Below are 17,953 nucleotides of genomic sequence, written 5' to 3'. Positions count from 1 at the left end.
TACCTCCGTCTCATTTCAGGATCCATCCCAGGATGCTGAGCAGAGGCTTCTCGCAGGGGCTGGGGACAGCACACCAGGGACGCCACCGCGGCTGGTGAGGGTGACAGCACGGAGGACAGAGGCACCAGCCACCGTCTGCAGCCTGGTGCTGGGCTCTCGCAGCACCCTGCTCCAGGTGAGCCTCCGTGCGCCCCACACCACGTCCCCCCCCGCCAGCCCAGCCGGCGGCTGGCACTGAGGGGACAGCACTGGGGCCGTGTCCCCACAGCACTGTGGGGATGGTGCTGGGGAGGCGTTTTCTTCCGCTGGGGCCGGCAGTGTTTCCTTGTGGCTATTCTGGTGATGCTCAGACTAGGAAATCCAGCAGTCACCTGTGCCAGGGGACTGGATGACACCAAAACTGTCCCCTCACATTAGCATTTACCATGGCCTGGTGTCAGCCCTTAGGGCTCGGAGGGCAGGAGGATGTGGTGCAGAAATAAAGAGGCCGCGTGGAGCTGGAAATCCTCCCAGCCCCATCGCTCTCACCCCCGCGCTGGCACACTCCCACATTGCAGATTTCCTTTTTTTTTTTTCTCTGAGCTCTTAAATGGCAGGTCCATTCCTCAGCTTACCAGGAGCTTTGTTTTCTGCTGTCTTATTTACCTGGAGACACCGTTTATTTGGATGTGCATCATAAATCTCAGCTTCCTCCCGGTGCGAGTGCATCACTTGGGCTACGCATTCAAGGGGAGTTTTAGGGACAAGCGAAGGGCAAAATGCACTTTTGGGAGGGATGGAGTGGCTGGGATGGATGTAGCTCACTGCAGATTTAAAAGTATATGAAAATGTTGTTTTCTTTGGCATAGTTTGAAATAATGCTTGTTTGCTAAGTCAAAGTCTTCTTCCAAAATACTTCAAATACAAAAATTGCACTGCTTCTTTTCTCTCCTTTTTAAATGTTTCTCTTCTTATTCTGGACTGCAATAAAATGGGTAATGCCCCATTTTTTTCCCTTACTGTTCAATTTCTCCTTTTGCTCTTGCTGTTCTCTCTGTTTCCAAACATTCACCAAATCTCTGCCAGTTTTGGAAGGGTGGGACAATGGTTTTCTGAACACAACAGGAGGATGAGCTCGGCTGCTGGTCTCTGTTCACCAGGGAGAGGGAACCACAACTGCAGATGGGACAGTCATGGGGCAAAACACACAACAAGGGAGAGCCTGATCTGTTGGGAACAGTCACATTTTAAGGGGTTTTCTTCCTCATTGTCCCAGGCTTTGGAGTGCAGCAGCCCTTGCATCCAGCCCCAAATGTCTGACTGTTGCAATGTCTCCTTTAGCAGCAGCCACCGAGCTTTGATTCTAAGACTTCATGCGATGGGAGATCTGCTGTGTGCCCAGCCTGGCTGACCTGATGGGTATTTATCCTTCCCATTAAAAAATCTGCACTTTGCTGTTAGCCTGGATTTCTCTCGCTTTAAGTCCCAGCCCCAGGAAATTTTGCTGCCTTTGTTTGCTAGGATAAAGGGCTGTGGCAATCAGAAACGTTCCCAACATGTAGGTATTTATAGATGCGTCTAAGTTCCCTCTTAACTTTCCCTTAGATAAACTAAACAGATTGGCTTCTTCACTCGCTCAGTGTGAGGCAGGTTGTTCCAGCCCTGAAATAATTCCTGTCATTCTTTTCTGAAGCTTTTTTTCCTTTTCAGCCTCCTCCTTCCCCAGCCTATGTCGATATGGGTCAGGAGCTGGTCCTCTGTGCCGGGTGCTGGTGCTTTCCGGGTCCCCCATCCGTGGGGACAACACAGCTGCTGGCCCAGAGCAGGGGTCACTGCCCCAAGAGGGAAGGAGTGGTGGGGACCCGTGTGGGCAGGACAGGGCTCTGGGAGGGCTGTGCTCTGGCAGTGCTCTCATCTGCAGCATCTTTCATCCCAGAAGATGAAAGAATCATATAATAGTTTGGGTTGGAAGGGACCTTCAAAGCTTATCTAGTTGAGCCCCCCTGCCATGAGCAGGGACATCTTCAGCCAGACCAGATTGCCTAGAGCCCCATCCAGCCCAGCCTTGAATGTTTCCAGGGATGGGGCATCTCTCTGGACAGCCTGTGCCAGATGGCCACTTCACAGCCTGCGCACAGGCAGAATAAGGACCTGGAGGGGAAAAACCGTCAGGATGGTAGTGTTCAGTGCTGAGCTTAGCCATGCCTGTCCTCCTGCCTGAAGCTCAGATATCTGTGAACACCCAGCAGCTTTCCTGGAAACTGGGACCAAGTGGTGCTGGAGAGCTGCAGGCTCAAGCACTGCTCCTCTGCAGCATCCCCTATGCTGGGATACAGGGGCCTTTGACACAGCAATGAGCCGGTTCCCTGAGATATCATCTCCATCACTGAACACAGGCCTTGCCTCAGTGGAGTGGGAGCATTTCCAGCAGTTCCCCATGTCAGCGATCCAGACCATGAGATGGGATCCGCTGTACCTGGGGCAGGCTATGCCGATGGACCACAGCACAGGCCCTGCTTCTCATCCCTCACACCTGCGTGAAGGCACTGAGGACACCTCAGCTTCTGCCCAGCGTCACCTCCTGTGTCGATTCTCAACAGTGGCAGCGTGCAGGACAGTGTCGGGGCTGGGTAACACCTACACACCCAGTTCCTGCCCACCTCCACAGTGACTTCTTGCTCCTCAGCCTTCCACATGTGCTTTTTGCCATGGGCATTTCCAAAGTGGGTTTCAGGAAAACACTTGAGATGGCAAATGGCACTTGGAAGAACTGGGGAGTTTTTTATAATAGGTGATATTTAATGCTAGGGCAGGGGAGCACCAGCTGCAAGGCAAAGCAGCTGCCCCCCTGATGCTATCAGACCAGGAACAAGAGCTCTAGTGGACACCCTGCCACTGATAAAAGGCAAGATGATGAACTGGCTTGTCCTGTCCAAAGTAAGTGTAATTCTCTTATCACATCCATCAATGTAAATCTGTTCTCTATTCTCCTGGCTTTGTCCTCTCCCCTGCCTGCAGCTCTCCCTGATGGTGATAGCAGAGAAAAAGCCACGGTAACCTGCTTTAGCCAGGAAGACGCATGAGAAATAAATTGCCTCTCCGCACAAACACTTCCAGGAACAGGAAATTTTCTGTCTGCTGGCAAGGATATGTGTGCACTCCAAGTAGCCCTGTGGTGTGCAAATAGCTGCTGCAAAGGAAGTGGGACTGGTAAAGACAGCAACAACATGTGCTTCCTGATGGCGAGGCTAAGTGGGCTGAAACCATCCCTCCCTGAGAAAGTGGATGTTCATGCCCCAACAGGGCAAGAGCAAAGGGACTCGGCCAGCCGTAATGCCCCTTTGAGGCACTCAGAGGCACAATCCTGCCTGCGCTCTGGGGTTTGTGGGGTTTTATCTGCCGAATCCTCCATTTCAATCTTTCCCTGAGCCCAGTGGTCGCCTTAGCAGGACTGCTGAGGGCTTGTGAGCATCTGCATTGGGAAGACCCGTGAGGATGCTCCCGTGGCCAGTGCTGTTCGCCTACACCCACAGGCTGGCAGGAAGGCTGCTCCTCTCAGTAAGCACCATTCTCATCCTCCGTGCAGGGAACAGAGAGCAGCCAGCTGTAAAGATAAATGAAAGAAGAACAATGCTGCTGATGAGCAAAAACTCTGCGCCTGCGAGGACAAGCTGCTCTTCCCCTGCCACCCTCTCCTGCCTCCCCGCACAGCTCTGCAGCCGCTCTGACTTCATTCCTGTCATCACGCCAGTGCAATGCTGTCCCTCCCACGGCTGCCTGCCCGTGTGTCCCTCCTTCCCTCCTGCCTGCCAAGGGTTTCATCGCTTCACTGCCCGACGCCAACGCCGCGGCACTGTCCTCGCTCAGCCCAAGAGCTGACACTGGGCAGCAGCAGGTCGTAACGTGATGGAGAGAGCAAGCGAGACTGATTCAGGGGACAGACATTCCGTGTGTGCTCCAAGATCGCTGATGAATAGGAAACCTTGCTGGTGGGGTGTGCTGCTGCTCTCGCAGGCTGTGGGTGTGTAGGATGCCGCTCGGCGTGCCTGCAGCGTGCCAGGTGCGAGCTGGGCTTTAGCCCTGCTGGACCAAGGCCAGAAGTGTCCCCTTCCCTCCTTGCATCCCAGTGAGGACACAGCCCAGCTCTGCAGAAACACCCCGTCAGGGTGTTAGGAACCCTCCCTGCTGCACCTGCCACTGAAGAAGTCTGTCCTGTAACCCACAGATCAAGTGCCAAAAAGGTTCATGGAGCTCGCCCAGGGGATTTGGCAGAGAAAGGCAGGCTGTGCCACCAGCGTGGTGACCGGCTGTCTGCTTCCCTCGTCCTCTTTAGTGTTTTTTCCTCTTTCTCATTTTGCCTTTGGCCAAAGAGAAGGGTGTTCCTGTGCTCTGCACATTTGCCTGGCAGGAGCGGCTCTGGGCACCTGCAGCAGGTCAGGATGATGCTGGTGTGTGGCAGATGCTGCAGCTGCAGAAATGCCCCCTGCAAGCAATTGGATCTCCCCTGCCCTGGCTGCGGCCCCACCGCTCTTCATTTTCTCTGCAAGGTGTGTGAGAGGGGAAGCACAAAGCTGCTGTTTGCTGTTGCAAGGAGCGTCAGGGAAATGAAGTGGGTCTCTGATGCAGGCGAATGTCTGACAATTAATGCAGCCCCCTCAAGAAGTTCCCCCACAAGGTTGCTTGGTTGCACATGCCCTTCTGTGGGCTCTCTGTGGGCTGGCTGGGCAGGCAGCCAGAGCCATCACTGCCAGCCAGACTGGCCACTGTTTTATCTCAGCTCGAGCCCATCAGTATCAGCCCTTCCGACCACAAAATCCTGGAAGGTGGGTAATACTTAAGCATTGGAAGCAGAGGAGCAGCCAGCTCCCAGAGAGACCCCACCTCCCCATTACAGCCCCATGCACCTTTGAGAGCATGTTCAGTTTTAGGAGAAGCAGAGACAAAAAGCAGCAACCCACAGCCCAGAGGCCACAGCTGCTGCCCTGGTGTTACTTGAGCTGCTTTGTGCCTGCAGGTTGCTTTAGGGCCCTGCATTCAGATGCTCTCCAGCAGTGTTGTGTTTCAACATTGCAGACACAGATTCGAAAGCCAAAGTGCTGAAGCCAAGAGGGTGTCTGTCTGCAGTAATATCCTCAGACTGAGCCACACATCAGCCCAGCACAGCACGAACACCCAGCTGGGCAGCCAGCTGCCTGTGTCCTAAGGATGCTGCTGCACAAAGAGGGGTCAGCATGGGCTGTGTCTGTAACAACTGTCACTTCAGTGGACGTTTTGGGGTTGAATGACCTCAGCTTTACTAGAGGCTCTTGCTATTCCTGCTGCCGAGATGAACAAGAAGATGCGTAGCCCTTGGTTCTCCCAGCTCAATATACAGCTTCAGCAAAGGATGAAGTAAGTAGACCCACTAAGCTGGGAAACCAAAGGCTCATGTGTGGCCACCTGTTCCTACTTTATTTGGGGACTTTCTGTCTAAAACCAGAAGCAAAATGAAGAACCTTAGCAGATCACAAGTCTTTTCTGACTGCACAGGGTAGGAAAGCCCTGCCAGACATAGGACTGTTGGTCTGTCCATTCACCCGAGTCATCATCACTGTTTTGAAGGTATTTTGTGATGGTGCAAGTGTGTACATTGGCGGAAAGGGTACAGTGACGGCAAGGCTTTGGGGAGTGTCCCAGAGACAGTCACCCTCCAGAGTCATCCAGAGAAGCCTGGAGCCCATCCATCCTCCCTCCAGATTCATGCTTCATCTTCGTTTGCCTCCACTTAGTGCATGTGTCTGCCCATCCCCAGACAAGCACAACTGCTGGGGGGACTCACACACTGGGATTTGCACTCATGGGTTTCATGCGTATCTCTGAAAGCAAAACATTCACAGACATCTCAGCTGGATGGGGACTCAACAGGGGCCAGCCCACTCAGCACCTTGGCCAGGAGCTCCATGAGCCACCACACTGTCCCTGCTGGGTCTCTGCTTTGTTCATCAAGATTCCAAAATGAGCTGGTTCAGCCTTGGTGCAGAGTCCCCACTGCAGCACCCAGGTCCTTCCTTTCCGGATTTGCCTTGTCAGGTAACTGACCATGTTCCTTCTGCGACCAAAGTGAAGCATTGGAGCCCATCTCCCATACGACAAAGCAACCAGGGCATCTCAAAGTGCAGAGCTTCTGTGCTCTGCTCTCCCTCACAGCCACCCCAGCATCTCAGGAGGCTGAGGACGAATCTCCTGGGTGTGTTTCTGCAAAACAAATGGTCTCTCCTCACCATTTTTTAAAGTAACAAACCAAGCTTGAAGGCAGAGCCTGGCAGGCCAGCTGCTTTCTATCTGGAGCGCTAGAGCTGGGAGAACGTCACTGCATCTTAATGGCATCAGGCTGGACGGAAATCAGGATTCTGGTAGCAGAGGCAATAGCAGCAGTTATAAATAGAGCAGCCACGGTAACTGCTTATGAAGGTTTTCAGTCTTTAGGATTTGAAGAATCAGTATCAAGCTATGCTGAGAGATCCATTATCCCTGGCACTGGTAGCAGCTAGGGCAGGGGTGTCCAACTCATTTTCACTGGGGCCACATCAGCCTGGCGGTTGCCTTCAAAGGGTCAAATGTAATTTTAGGACCTTATAAATGCAGTAGCAGTTACATTTAAGCTGAGCTAGGGGAACTTCAGGGCCAGGAAGACAGTGGATGAATGCAGGTTTGGGAATTGCCCCTCTTGTGAATCTGAGTATGAGCCCTTTGAAAAGTGCTCTCTGCTGTGTGCTGCCTTCTCTTGCTTTGTGCTGCCTCCCCTTGGGTTTTGCTGCTACCTCTTGCTTTGCTCTGCCTGCTCTAGGGGCTTGGAGCATGCATGGCTGCAGCAGTGCAAGCATTTCAAGCCAACCTCACGTTCTGCTGCAGGAAGCGAGTGTTTGCTCCAGGGCAGTGCCCAGTGGAGCCCTGTGGCCTGAAGGTACAAAGCACCTTGCAGGAGCCTCACTGACATTGCACCTAAATTTCAAGTACTGAGGCTCAGGTAAAGACCTCCTGCAGTTTGTGGCCTAGATAGCTCTCAAGGCTGGTGCCGCTCGGGCACACTAGCATCTGTGCCCAAAGCACTGGCATGGAAAGCATCATGCCTGGCTGGTGTCGCTTGCCCTGCTTCACAACCAGCTTCCCACCTGCCTGTGTCCAGGAAACGTGGCAACGTCCTGCCAGGCTGTCCCCCTGTTTTAAGCAGTATTTTTAAGCTGGATCATTTCACAGCCCAGGCTACAGCAGACTGCAGGAGGAGCTGTGGCAGAGCAAGTGAGGGGGCACTGCACTGCCGTGCGAGGGGGAGACCTGGGCTGGTCCGGGAGCTGGATTCACTGCTAAAGCCAGGTGCAAGCTCTGCTCGCTGCTTTGCGAGCATGTCGCAGCCCTGTTGCTGCACTGTTCATTCCTGCTCCCCTTGCACGTACTGCACAGCTATTTCCGCTCTGTGCGGTGGTAGATGTTGCATAGCTGGATCTCATGGGGTGTTTTTGTGGGAAGCTTTGTAAGCTTTGGGGCTCTGCTGCTGTGGGAGCACTCCTGCATTACTGCTTTGGTTCAGAAAAAGAGCTCTCCCAGCTGCCTGCCCTCACCACACTGTGTATCAGGGGCAGAGTTCACAGTCTGGCTGCCTTTGGGGTGAAACTCAACCCAGCTGTGCACTCTGGCCCCTGTGCATGCCCAGTCCCTGGGACCCGACCATTTCTTGTCCAAACCAGGGACAGGGGAGCTGCACGTCATCCCTTGAAATCATCTGTCACTAGGGCTTGTGTTGCTCCTTGGGAACACACGTGTTTGGATGTGCCCGTGCCGCGGGAACACCTCCTCACCCCACCGCTGGGCACGGTTTGAAGGTCACGTCGGAGGTTCCGAAACAGTCGTGTCTTGTCCTGGAGTGCAGGCGGCAAAGGGGATAGGAGGGTGGCAGCACTGCGCCTTTAAGAGCGGCCCGTGAGCCGGCTGCGGGCTTGCGGCGCGCGCGCTGATTGGCCGAGCGACTGGCAGGCGGGGCAGGGGCGGGGTCAGCCATTCAGAAATTTCCGAGCGGCCCTTTCTCCCTTAAAGGAGGCAGGACAGTGGTGGCAGGGAGGGCCAGAGCCAGCTGGGGGCCCACCTCCAGTCCACCGCAGGTGCTTGGGACTCCCAGGGACACCAGCATTCATTTTTGTCCCCTGCGCAGGAACGTGTGTCCTGGGTAGCACAGCCCAGACAAGGCACCAGTATCCCCGTGAGCCGCTGGCTGGGGGCTGTGGGAGCTGCTGAATGGGCTTTGCTCTGTCTGGAAGGGTCAGGCTGGAGCAGGGTTGGCCGCGCAAAAGAGAGAAAGTGTGGACCCACAAAGTTCTCCTTCTCATCCGCCACACAGGGTTGGAATAATCAAGGAAAGTACATCCCTGGGCCTGGATATTGGGAAAGGTCCCTTTGGGCAGGTCTGTGCTGCCCAGGGCAGCTACAGATCTGAGCAGCGTGGTGCTGAGTGAGCCCTTGCAGCACTTTTAGAGCCACGTGTTGACCCACTCTGAGGGTGGGACTGGTTCCTGCAAGGGTGGCTCCTGATGAGGAACCCGTGAGACCTGGCTCGTAGGGCTTTGTGGCCCCAAGGACACATTAGCTTAGGCAGGGCTGGCCAGGAGACCTCCAACAGCCTTGTACAGCATGAGTGGGCTGTTTTCGGCTGCCGCTAAGTCTCAGTGTGTAAGCATACCCAGGGACAGCTTGGGACTAGTGAAAAATGAAGGGAAACAGGATGTCTGGTGGAGTGACACTAGGCACAACTATCTGGAGATCAAGGTACAGGACCAAAACAGTATCAACCCATTCTCTTAAAGACATGAGACTTTGAAATACCTCGCTCTGACTCTGGCTTAGAGTGGTGAAGTTGTGTCCTGATCACATTTTCAATCCTTTCTTCTTCTCTATTAGGCTGGAAATGTGCTTTATTCTAAAGGACATGAGGCACACACAAGGACTTGGCACCACAGACCACGGGACATGGCAGTGCCATAATTGCTGTGCCCGCGCAGCAGCAGGGCTCCCCAGGAAGGCAGCCCACAACCTGCCCATGCTCCAAGTGCTCCGGCACAAGGCAGGAGCCTCCCTGCCAGGTGATAGGGAGAGCGGCTGTGGGCATTGTGAGGCTGTCAGGAAATCCATAAAGCCTGCTGCAGTTGATTGGTATTAAATAGAGCCTCCAGGTTCTCCTTTATAGAGAGACAACATGGCTCTGCTGCAGGCACCTTCTCTGCCCTGCCAGATCAGCCATGGAAGATGTTATATTGGCCGTTATTTCAATTGCAGAAAGCGACTGGTGGTGTTTACTGAAGACCCTCACACCATTTCTGCCACAAGTGAGGATACAGGAACTGTGTAGTAGCAGTGGGCAACGTATCAGGGATCATTAACAAGATGAAAATGGTTTTGCCCTGGAGGAGAATAATTTCTTTGGCAACTGCCCTGAGAGTGCAGAGAGCTATCAGTCCCTCGGTATGCCTAGTTATTATTATCCCAGTTGCACATTTCCCAGTGTGAACCGCTGCCGGTGGCAGGGAGGAACAGTCTCAGCGTGAGATGTTCATTATCCTGCCCTGTCCCACTCACCCGTGATTGTGCAAACCCTTCAACACTCACAGGAGCTGCCGGCCCCGTTTGCCCATAGCTGTGCAGCTGGCTCTGCGTGTTCAAGTTCCACTTGACAAGCCCCAAACACAGCAAATAGCAAACCTCTGGTGGATGGGGGTCTGTGGTAGTGCTAAGGAACCAACTGATGGACTGAGCCAAGTTCGGTTGGTTCCTCCCTTTGCTGCTTATCTCCCTGTCTCCTGCTTCCCCCTGTGCACTTACCTCCTGTGCTCCTCACCCCCCTGTCCTCAGCTGGGTGGCCGCAGACCCTGCTGCCTCCCTTGCGCAGTGGGCATTGGGCAGCTTTTTGCTGGTGATTGTGGTGGAGAAAGGTACCTCACCCACGTTAAACTGTCGCCCATCTTCCCCCCTCAGCATGGGTGTCCCTACAAAGATGACACCTTCCCCATCTGCACCCAGGCACAGAGCTAACACGTGGCTTCAGTTCCCCTGTCAGGACCCAGCTCCCCCTTGGGCTAAAGGCAAGGGGCAGCACGATGGCACTCGTGTGACTGTTGTCTCTACAAGGACCTACCTGCCTTCAGCCTGCCCTGTCTTCTGCTCCTAGAAAGGCTGTAGGTGCAACAGACCCCCAGCTCCTGGTCCCTCACACTTGCCTTCCTCTTCCCGCAGGACTTCATGTGAGAGGAAGGCGGCGACAACAGGGGCTGAAATGCCGGCAACACCAGATAAAACGTAGCTCCGTGCCGCCTTCGTGCCGTGTAAATAGCACCATCTCCGGGGATTTCTTGACAATTTGCTGAAATTAGCACCTGTGAAAAGAGCAGCTGCCAAAGCTGAATTTAAATAAGACGGGCAGGCTTCTAGTAGGAAGAGGGTAGAGGATGAAAGAACTCTTGGTTTCCTTGAATCACTTACCTCCACGAAGGCACCTGCCGGGAAATCAGGTCTCAGGTCCTTTAGCTCTGCTCAATGCCCACATCACTGGGATGAGATGCCCACAGCTGCCTGGGGGTGCTGGGCACTGTGCCTGCCCTGCCAGACCCACGCCTGGGCACCCCACAGCAGGTGCCCACACTGTTTGAGCTCTGGCAGTGCTACTCCCAGTAGCCAAAACGCCACTACTCACTGAAGCAAGCTGGAGAAGTGCAGGATGAGCTCGATAACATGCCCCAAGCCCTGCGCAGCATTAAGGAGTGTTGCAAGCAGGCGGCAGCAAACAGGGGGTTTTGGTTTTGTTTTTCCTTTTAATGGGGGCTAGCTGGCAGCAGATGCAGTTCACTACAAATGAGTAGGAATTAAACAACTCTTGTGGCAGCTAAAATGGGACTTGCAGGTTTTCAGGATGGGAACTGCCAGCGGGTGGGGAAGGGCTCTGTCAGAACTGCAGCAGTTGAGGCTCAAGGCCCCTCCATTTGCAGGTGGCGATGAGGCACTGATAGAGCTGGGGGAAGCAGCAGAAGGTTTCTTAGATCATGGAGCAGCTCCTGAGTTTGCGAGCTGGTGAGCAGCATGGGGAGGAAGCAGTGGTGTTGGAATGCCAGGGCTGGTGGCCAGGCTGTTTCCCATGTGAGGATGCCCGTTGCATGGCTGCCCCACAGCCATGTGGGGCTGCCAGAGACCTTCCTTGTGGAGGACGCACTCCAATCTACTATGGGCTGAAAAAAATCAAATGCTTCTCTCAATTGGTCAATCAGCTCCTTATTAAAGTGTTTTTCCCTAGCAGGTCTTGTCCTTTGCTTTTGCACTTCTCCCCTAAGTGAACACCCACATCCCTGGCTGCCCCCACCGTGGGACTGAGTGAAAGGAGGAGACATCTATGGAGGGGGACAGATGTGAGCAGTTAGGGTTACAAACTCTGAATGAGTCTTCCCCCAATGATCTCCTCCCACTGAAGTCAGATGCTTCTAGACCTGCATCTTCTGCCTGACCTTGACCCAAACGTGGCTTCAATGGAAGCCCATGGTAGTGGAGAGGGCCTCACTGGGTGGCCAGTGGGGCTCTACACACTGCGTGGTCCCTGCAGCCGAACCAAGCCATTCCAGGGTGAGAACTGTGATGGAAGGGAGGTTTGCAGCTGGGCTGGAGCAGTAGTTAGTTATGGTTGTGTTACAGGTTTTAGGAACATCTCGTTGATGACGTGACTCAGATCTCAGAGGTGCTGAAGGGTGGGACACAGTGGGTAGCCAAGATGGATTTCATGTCCTTCTACTCTCATGTGGGAAACACTGGCCACCTGCCTGTTTCTACAGGCCTTATTGCTCTGCTTTGGTGCAGCAAGCCCCTTCCTCAGTTTCATCCCTGCCCAGTCAGTCCTCCCCTCATTCCCACCTCTGCCCTCACTGCTACAAGATGCCCTCTCCCCATGGAGGACACCCCCAGCCCCCTGGTCCCCCCTGGCTGCCCAGGAGGCACAGCATCTCCCCAGAGCACAGGGCTTGTCAGCCCAGCGTCCTCCTGCAGGGCCAGCACCATGAGCTGTGGGAGATGGCACAAGAAGCAGTAGATGTGGAGATGATCTTAATTTCTTAAAGCCTGAAGTGTGAAGTTCTCTATTAATGCCAACACTACATGCTTTCCTTCCACGCACACAAACACAGTTTTTCATTGATTAAAATAACTCTTAAGAAGCTTGCTTTGCATGCAGGCATCCAATCCTTTTGTGCCTCAGTGAGCTCCTGGGGTCTGCAGTGTCCTGTGACACTGAGCTCTGCAGGTTAGAAGCACATTCTTACGTGCAGCCATTGTTTTGTCTTGCTGCATCTCTGGGTCTTTGGGTCAGTGCCACAATGAGGTGAGCCTCACCTGTGGAGCTGTATTTGAGGGCTCAGCAGTAGTGCTGTGCTTGGTTGCTCCAGGCCAGCATGATGGGGACAGGCTCTGTAGACTTGCTTGTCCACAAACATTATGACTGCCCTAAGCTCGCAGCTGGGGAAATTTCAGTGTAACATATCTGAGCCACAACACTGTTCCATGGCAGGAAGCATGGAGCAGCACGTGATCATAGCATCCAACCTGTGATGGAGGTAACTTGAGCAGCCCAGAGGCAATGAAGTGCAGGCAGTGCTGAAGAGTACAGGCTCTGCACCACATGGTGAAGACCATGGGGCTTGGAGACAATGCAGATCCTGATTATGGGATGTCTTCTTCCACTTCATCCAGAAGCAACTATTAATATTTCACTTGACCACTTGGGAACAAACACTGCAGTAACACCTCTGTTTGCAGTGGTCAAGTGCAGAAGTAATTTTGCCTTGCGGCTTAAAGAGCTAAAGAAACAAGGAGTAGGCAGGAGCATTCATCTGTCCAGCTGTCACACGCTTCCTGCTGGTGAGCAGGACCATGTTGTGCTGGATGCACAAGGCCAGCAGGAGCCTGCAGATCTTGCAGCCTGAATTGGGGTGTTGAACCACCACATCTTGTGGCTCAACTTGTGGCCCTCTCCCACTTCTGTCTCATTCCTTTACCCATATCCTGTGGAAGCCTTATCGTGTACCTTTCATTGCTTTTCTGCATATTTATGTACCCTTTTTTCCAACAATTCTTCACCCACTCTAGTGTTTATTACAACACTTAAGCATTAGGAGGCCAGGTTCAGGTTCTAACTGACCAGATGTGGGTTTTTGTAATGGTTTTTCATTCTATCCTTGAATTTGTCTTCATGATTCACTTCTGAACTTCTCCTAGTCTGGCATTTCTGTGCAAGAGGTGAGGGGCTGTCTGAGCTGCACAGGGAGCAAAGCCCTTGCCCTGCTGCACTAGAGGGCATTTCTGCTCTTCTTTTACCATCCCCTGATGGCAGTGGTGGAAGGCCCAGCAAAGGCCCTAGAGGTTTCTACACTCACCTATGGCTCAGTTGGCAATGGTAGCATCCCCAGGGTGCTGTGCTGGAGCGCACGGTAGCGTTTCCAGCAAAGCAGGACGAGAGCTGATGTGGGGATACAACAGAGATGCTGCTGCCGAGCTAGTGACCACGGTTCAGGTCTGGAAAAATGACTTCATACTCCGGCGTGGTTCACAGCTGAAGTGAACACCTCTTGGTGACAACCACAGAGCTGGCAGGGCTGCCCGCCGCCGTGCTGGGGATAGAGGAACGCAGCTGCACAAGAGCTGCCTGGTGCATCTGGGGATGCGGTGAGGGCAGCGCAGGTGATGAATGAGGCTGTTGAGCGGAGAATTTCTGTTCCTGCTGGATTCCGCGAGCGTAGGCTGCCGGGAAGCAGCGCAGGTACCCCCGGGGCCGGGTTTTAGACCCGCTGCCCAGGAGCTGCCCCGCCCGGTAGGGGCCAGGGCGGCCGCGGCGCACGGCGAGCGGCTCCCCCGCAGCCCCCGCGCTCAGCGCGGGGCGGGGCGCGGAGGTTCCGCCGGCGCGGATTGGCCGCCGGGCGGGGGGGGTGGAGACGAGGGATGCCTCGCGTCGCCGCAGGTGCCGCGCTCCGCGCTCCCGAGCCGCGCCAGACCGGGCTCAGCTGAGCCGGACCAGGTTAAGCCGTAGCCAAACTGGGCTAAACCGAACCGGACCAGGCTGAGCTGCCCCATGCAGCGAAGCGGGGCGGAGCCGTTGCCCCGCGCCCCGCACCGGGAGCAGCCCCGGGACTGAGCGACGCTGCAGGCGATGCCGCGGCGCGCCCCCGCGGAGATCAACGCGCTGTAACCCCCCCCCCCCTCCCCTTCTTCCTCCTTCCCCCTCTCCCGCCCGCGGGGCCGGGGGCGCCGAGCGGGCGAGTAGGCGGCAGGCGCGCCTTGCGCGGGGCGGGGGCCGCTGCCGCCCCCCCGAGCATCCCTCCCTCCGCGCCGCCTCCCTCCCTCCCTGCCGGCTCTATGGTGTGAAGGCAGCGATGCACAAGCACCACCACTGCTGCAAGTGCCCCGAGTGCTACGAGGTGACGCGGATGGCGGCCCTGCGGCGCATGGAGCCCCCCTCCTACGGCGAGTGGCAGCACGAGCAGTACGGCTACGGCGGGTACGGCTCGCAAACCCTGCCCGCGCCCGGGGGGGCCGCGCCCGCCGCCCGCGGCAAGGCCAAGCTGGGGCCCCCCGCCCGCGAACCCGCCGCCCTGAAGCCGCCGCCGCCGCCGCCGGGGAAGAGCGCACCCAAGGTGAACGGGAGCGGCCCGGGCTGGTGGCCCGAGTGCACGTGTTCGAGCCGCGACTGGTACGAGCAGGTACGGGCCAGCCCTGGGCAGCGGCTCCCCGGTGCGGGACGGGATGGGATGGGGCGGGCGGCCGATGGGGGAGAGTGACGGGGTCGTGGCAGGGTGCAGTGGGTGTCGCGGGCGGTCAGGGGGGATACTGGCATTGCTGAGGCTGGACACCGCCGTTGTTCCAGTTGACTGTCATCATCGCTCAGGCTGGCTGCCAGCGTTGCCTAGGTTGGCATCACCGTTGCTCAGGCTGGCTGCCGTGGTCCTGCCCAGCGTGGGAGCTCTGCATCCAAGCAGCCTCCCCGGAGCTCAGCTGGGTCTCGCTCGGCACAAGACAGGTGTTGGGTGTGATGTTTTTCAGACACCTCACCTGAGGTTCTTGCTTACAGTGCCATTGCCTGAAGCCCTGGCAGTGTCGAGGGCATCCCATTATATTGTGTTTAGCAGGCGTGGGGCGCATTGCCTGCCAGGCCGCCTCATGGGCTCAAGGTGCTGCTTGCCAGCACTCCCAAACTGGCACCCACTCTCCACTGAGTTGTGGTTTCCTCACTTTGCTGCTACGTCCCTGCTCCCCGAGATTATTACGTAACCCTGCTCTGGTCGCTGGCATGCTGTGTGCTTTCTGCCCCATTTCACTGCCTCCATTTCTTCCCACACACGTTCATTTTATTAGTGTTCTCCTCCAGGACCCATTCTCAGGCTGTGTCTCTATTTCTCCCCTAAATGGAGAGACCAGTCTTGTCTTGAACCCACAAGCTAGCTTAGAAAATGGTTGTAGCTGTTTGCAAAGCATTAAAATGGAGGCTAGACCCTGCCTGAAAAACAATATTTGCCCTGCTTTAGAGAAAGGCATTTCAATTTGCTTCTGCCTCTTTCATTCATTATCTTCAAACCTCACATGATTTCTTATTGATCTTTCTAATTATTATTTCAAGATGCTGTAGCAGGCAGACACACGGGAATCAATGGGAATTCTCTCTTCCTTTCCCCTCAGAAAACACAACCCTCTTCTTCTCTTCCCCTGTTTTTTCTTCATTACTGTCTCAGTCTGTAGCTCTGGCTGAAATAATTAGATTCAAAGCTGATACGCTCAGATGATGTTTACAGAAAGCACCCAAAAACCCAGCCACCTTCCTATCAGCCTGGTCCTGCTTTCTGTCTCTTTCTCTGCATTCTTTGCATCAAAATCAGCCTCAGCTCTCTCTTGCCTGCTGATTCCTGGCAAGCATTCTTCCATCTTTCCTTTGCTATCTCTTTCCTTCCCTCTGTCCAGAGCAGCAAGCTCAGGGAGCTGTGTAGGAGCAGGGAATTGAAGCATGTCTGCTCCCTCCTTTCCACTGCTGCTTGCATGAAAGGTTCGGCCCAGGGTTCCTGGTAAGATGATCGCAAGCAGGCTGGGAAGGAAGCGATGCCAGCTGCATTGCTGCTGTGGCAGGCTGGGCAGGGGAGCCTTTCATGTTTTTGCAATGGTGGAAGAGAAATCATTGTCTCTTTGTGGTGTTGCCACGGAGCCCCAGGGCTTGGGCTGCTCTGAAAGTCCATGTTGGGAATCTCTGCTTGGCCTTAGCCTTTCTGAAGATGAAAAAAAAAAATCAAAAGCTCCTCACGGCGTTGCAGGCAACAGAGGGGATGCCAATGTGTGAGGCTACGTGAGCATAGCAGGGTCTGCATGTAGAATGTGACGTGTGTGGTATGTGCGCTGCCTGTATCAGAGCAGGCAGGATTGTTCCCTGGTGTGTAGCAAATGTATGCAATGAGTAAAGCTTTGCAGCAAATACCTCAGCAACGTTCCCCTTCTGATCCGAGGATGCAAAGTGCCCAAGCCATCAGGAATCCATGTTCTTCCCAGTCCAGTGGTGAGCAGAGGGACAAAAGGTGGTAAAATGGAAACAGCTGGGCATGGCATGTGCCCAAGCAGACTGGTCTGGCTCTGGGTAGTTGGGAGATGTCAGACTTTGAGTAGATTTGTCCAGATGCTGCAAATGTGAAGCTGGTCTAATTCGCAGGAGCTGAGAAGGCAGTCTCTGTGTCCTCGAGAGCCTCGGCTAGAGGTAGGGTTCCATTTTTCAGGGCTGCCCCTTTAAATGAGCTCCCTGTCCCTGGAAGCACTTCCAGCAGCAAAGGTGGGAAGGAGTGTGTGGGCCAGGAGGCTTCCGTGAGAAAGCAGGGATCTGTTCACCTCCCAAGGAGCTTCACTGCTTCTCATTTAAGCCTTTTTTCACCCCTTACTTCTTCATGAAAGCAGAGGAGAGTATTCGCTGCCTGCGCGCGCTGACGCGGTCGCGTGTGTGGATGCTCTGTCATCGGAAACGTGCTCACAGTTGCATATGGTGGTGTATGTTCTCTGACATCATGCGTGCTCACAGGCCCTGTGTGCAGCTCCGCAGCGTGTGAGATGTGCCCACACGTGCTGCCCCACACACAGCACAGTCCTAACGTCAACCCGCACCTCCTCCCACCTCCGGTGCCCTGTCAGTTCTCTCCTTCTGCCTCTCCTCTTCTGTAGGACACGAATTAGCTTGCTCAGGCAATGCCAGTAACTGAGAACCCCTAATCCTGCCCATAGGGAGGGAGGAAATCTCTGAGTTCTGGATTTGTCATTTCTTTTTGCATTGGTTTTCATCTCTCCTCTGAGATCTCTTCCGTTTCTTCTCCATTATCTATCCATGTCCCGTGTTCATTACTCTCCACTCCCTGTGCTTGCTGTCGTTGCCGTCCTCCATTGTTCCCATCACCATCCCTCTGGCCAGCTTATCACTGAACCCCCTTGTTTGCTGGCAGGGGACTAGGGTCTTCCACAGCCAGACTGGGGTGAGAGGAGGACTCCCGGCTGTGGGGGAGGAATGGCAGCGCGATCCAGGGGAGCATCCCTGATGCACAGCACCAGAGGAGCAGAGCGCTCAAACCCCTCCTCTGCCCTGCACAGTGACGCCCACGGGCTCTCAGTACAGCAGCGCTGAGCTGCCTGGCCATGCCAGAGCCCCTTCCCCTGTGTTTCTCCCTGCGCTGAGGGTCCAGCAGCATCCAGCACCTTTCCATCCCGCAGGGAAGGACCAGCCCTGTGGCTTAGTTCGCACCAAGGTCCCTGGTGTTGGGCACAGTGGCCTGAGTGGAGCCCCGCCATGAGGTTCCCAAGGGTCTCACCAGTGTTTTTGTGTGCATTTGGGGTGACTGGGGCAGAGGCACCTCCTCTGGGGGCTGGGGAAGGAGTGCGGGGCAGTGCAGTTCTGCAGCATGTGGTTGGG

The 17,953-nt window shown here is 55.0% G+C and overlaps 1 protein-coding gene across 3 annotated transcripts in view; it reads left to right on the top strand.

Annotated features, from left to right (window-relative positions):
- DLG3 (discs large MAGUK scaffold protein 3) overlaps positions 1-17,953 on the top strand; it is a gene marked incomplete at its 5' end in the record, with an annotated part of 79,502 nt that overhangs the window by 11,137 nt on the left and 50,412 nt on the right. For 2 of the 3 annotated variants that reach the window (XM_082062226.1, XM_082062225.1), the window contains one exon: positions 14,403-14,729. In XM_082062226.1, the coding sequence (XP_081918352.1) occupies positions 14,403-14,729 (327 nt within the window). Of the gene's footprint in view, positions 1-19; positions 176-14,402; positions 14,730-17,953 lie in introns of those variants that run through there. The other variant, XM_082062228.1, reaches the window with a different exon arrangement.

The sequence above is a fragment of the Streptopelia decaocto genome (genome assembly GCF_964273445.1).
Source record: "Streptopelia decaocto genome assembly, chromosome: 10".
Taxonomy (NCBI): Eukaryota; Metazoa; Chordata; class Aves; order Columbiformes; family Columbidae; genus Streptopelia; species Streptopelia decaocto.
Note: the sequence above shows the minus strand (reverse complement) of the source record. Positions and strands in the feature narration are given on the sequence as shown.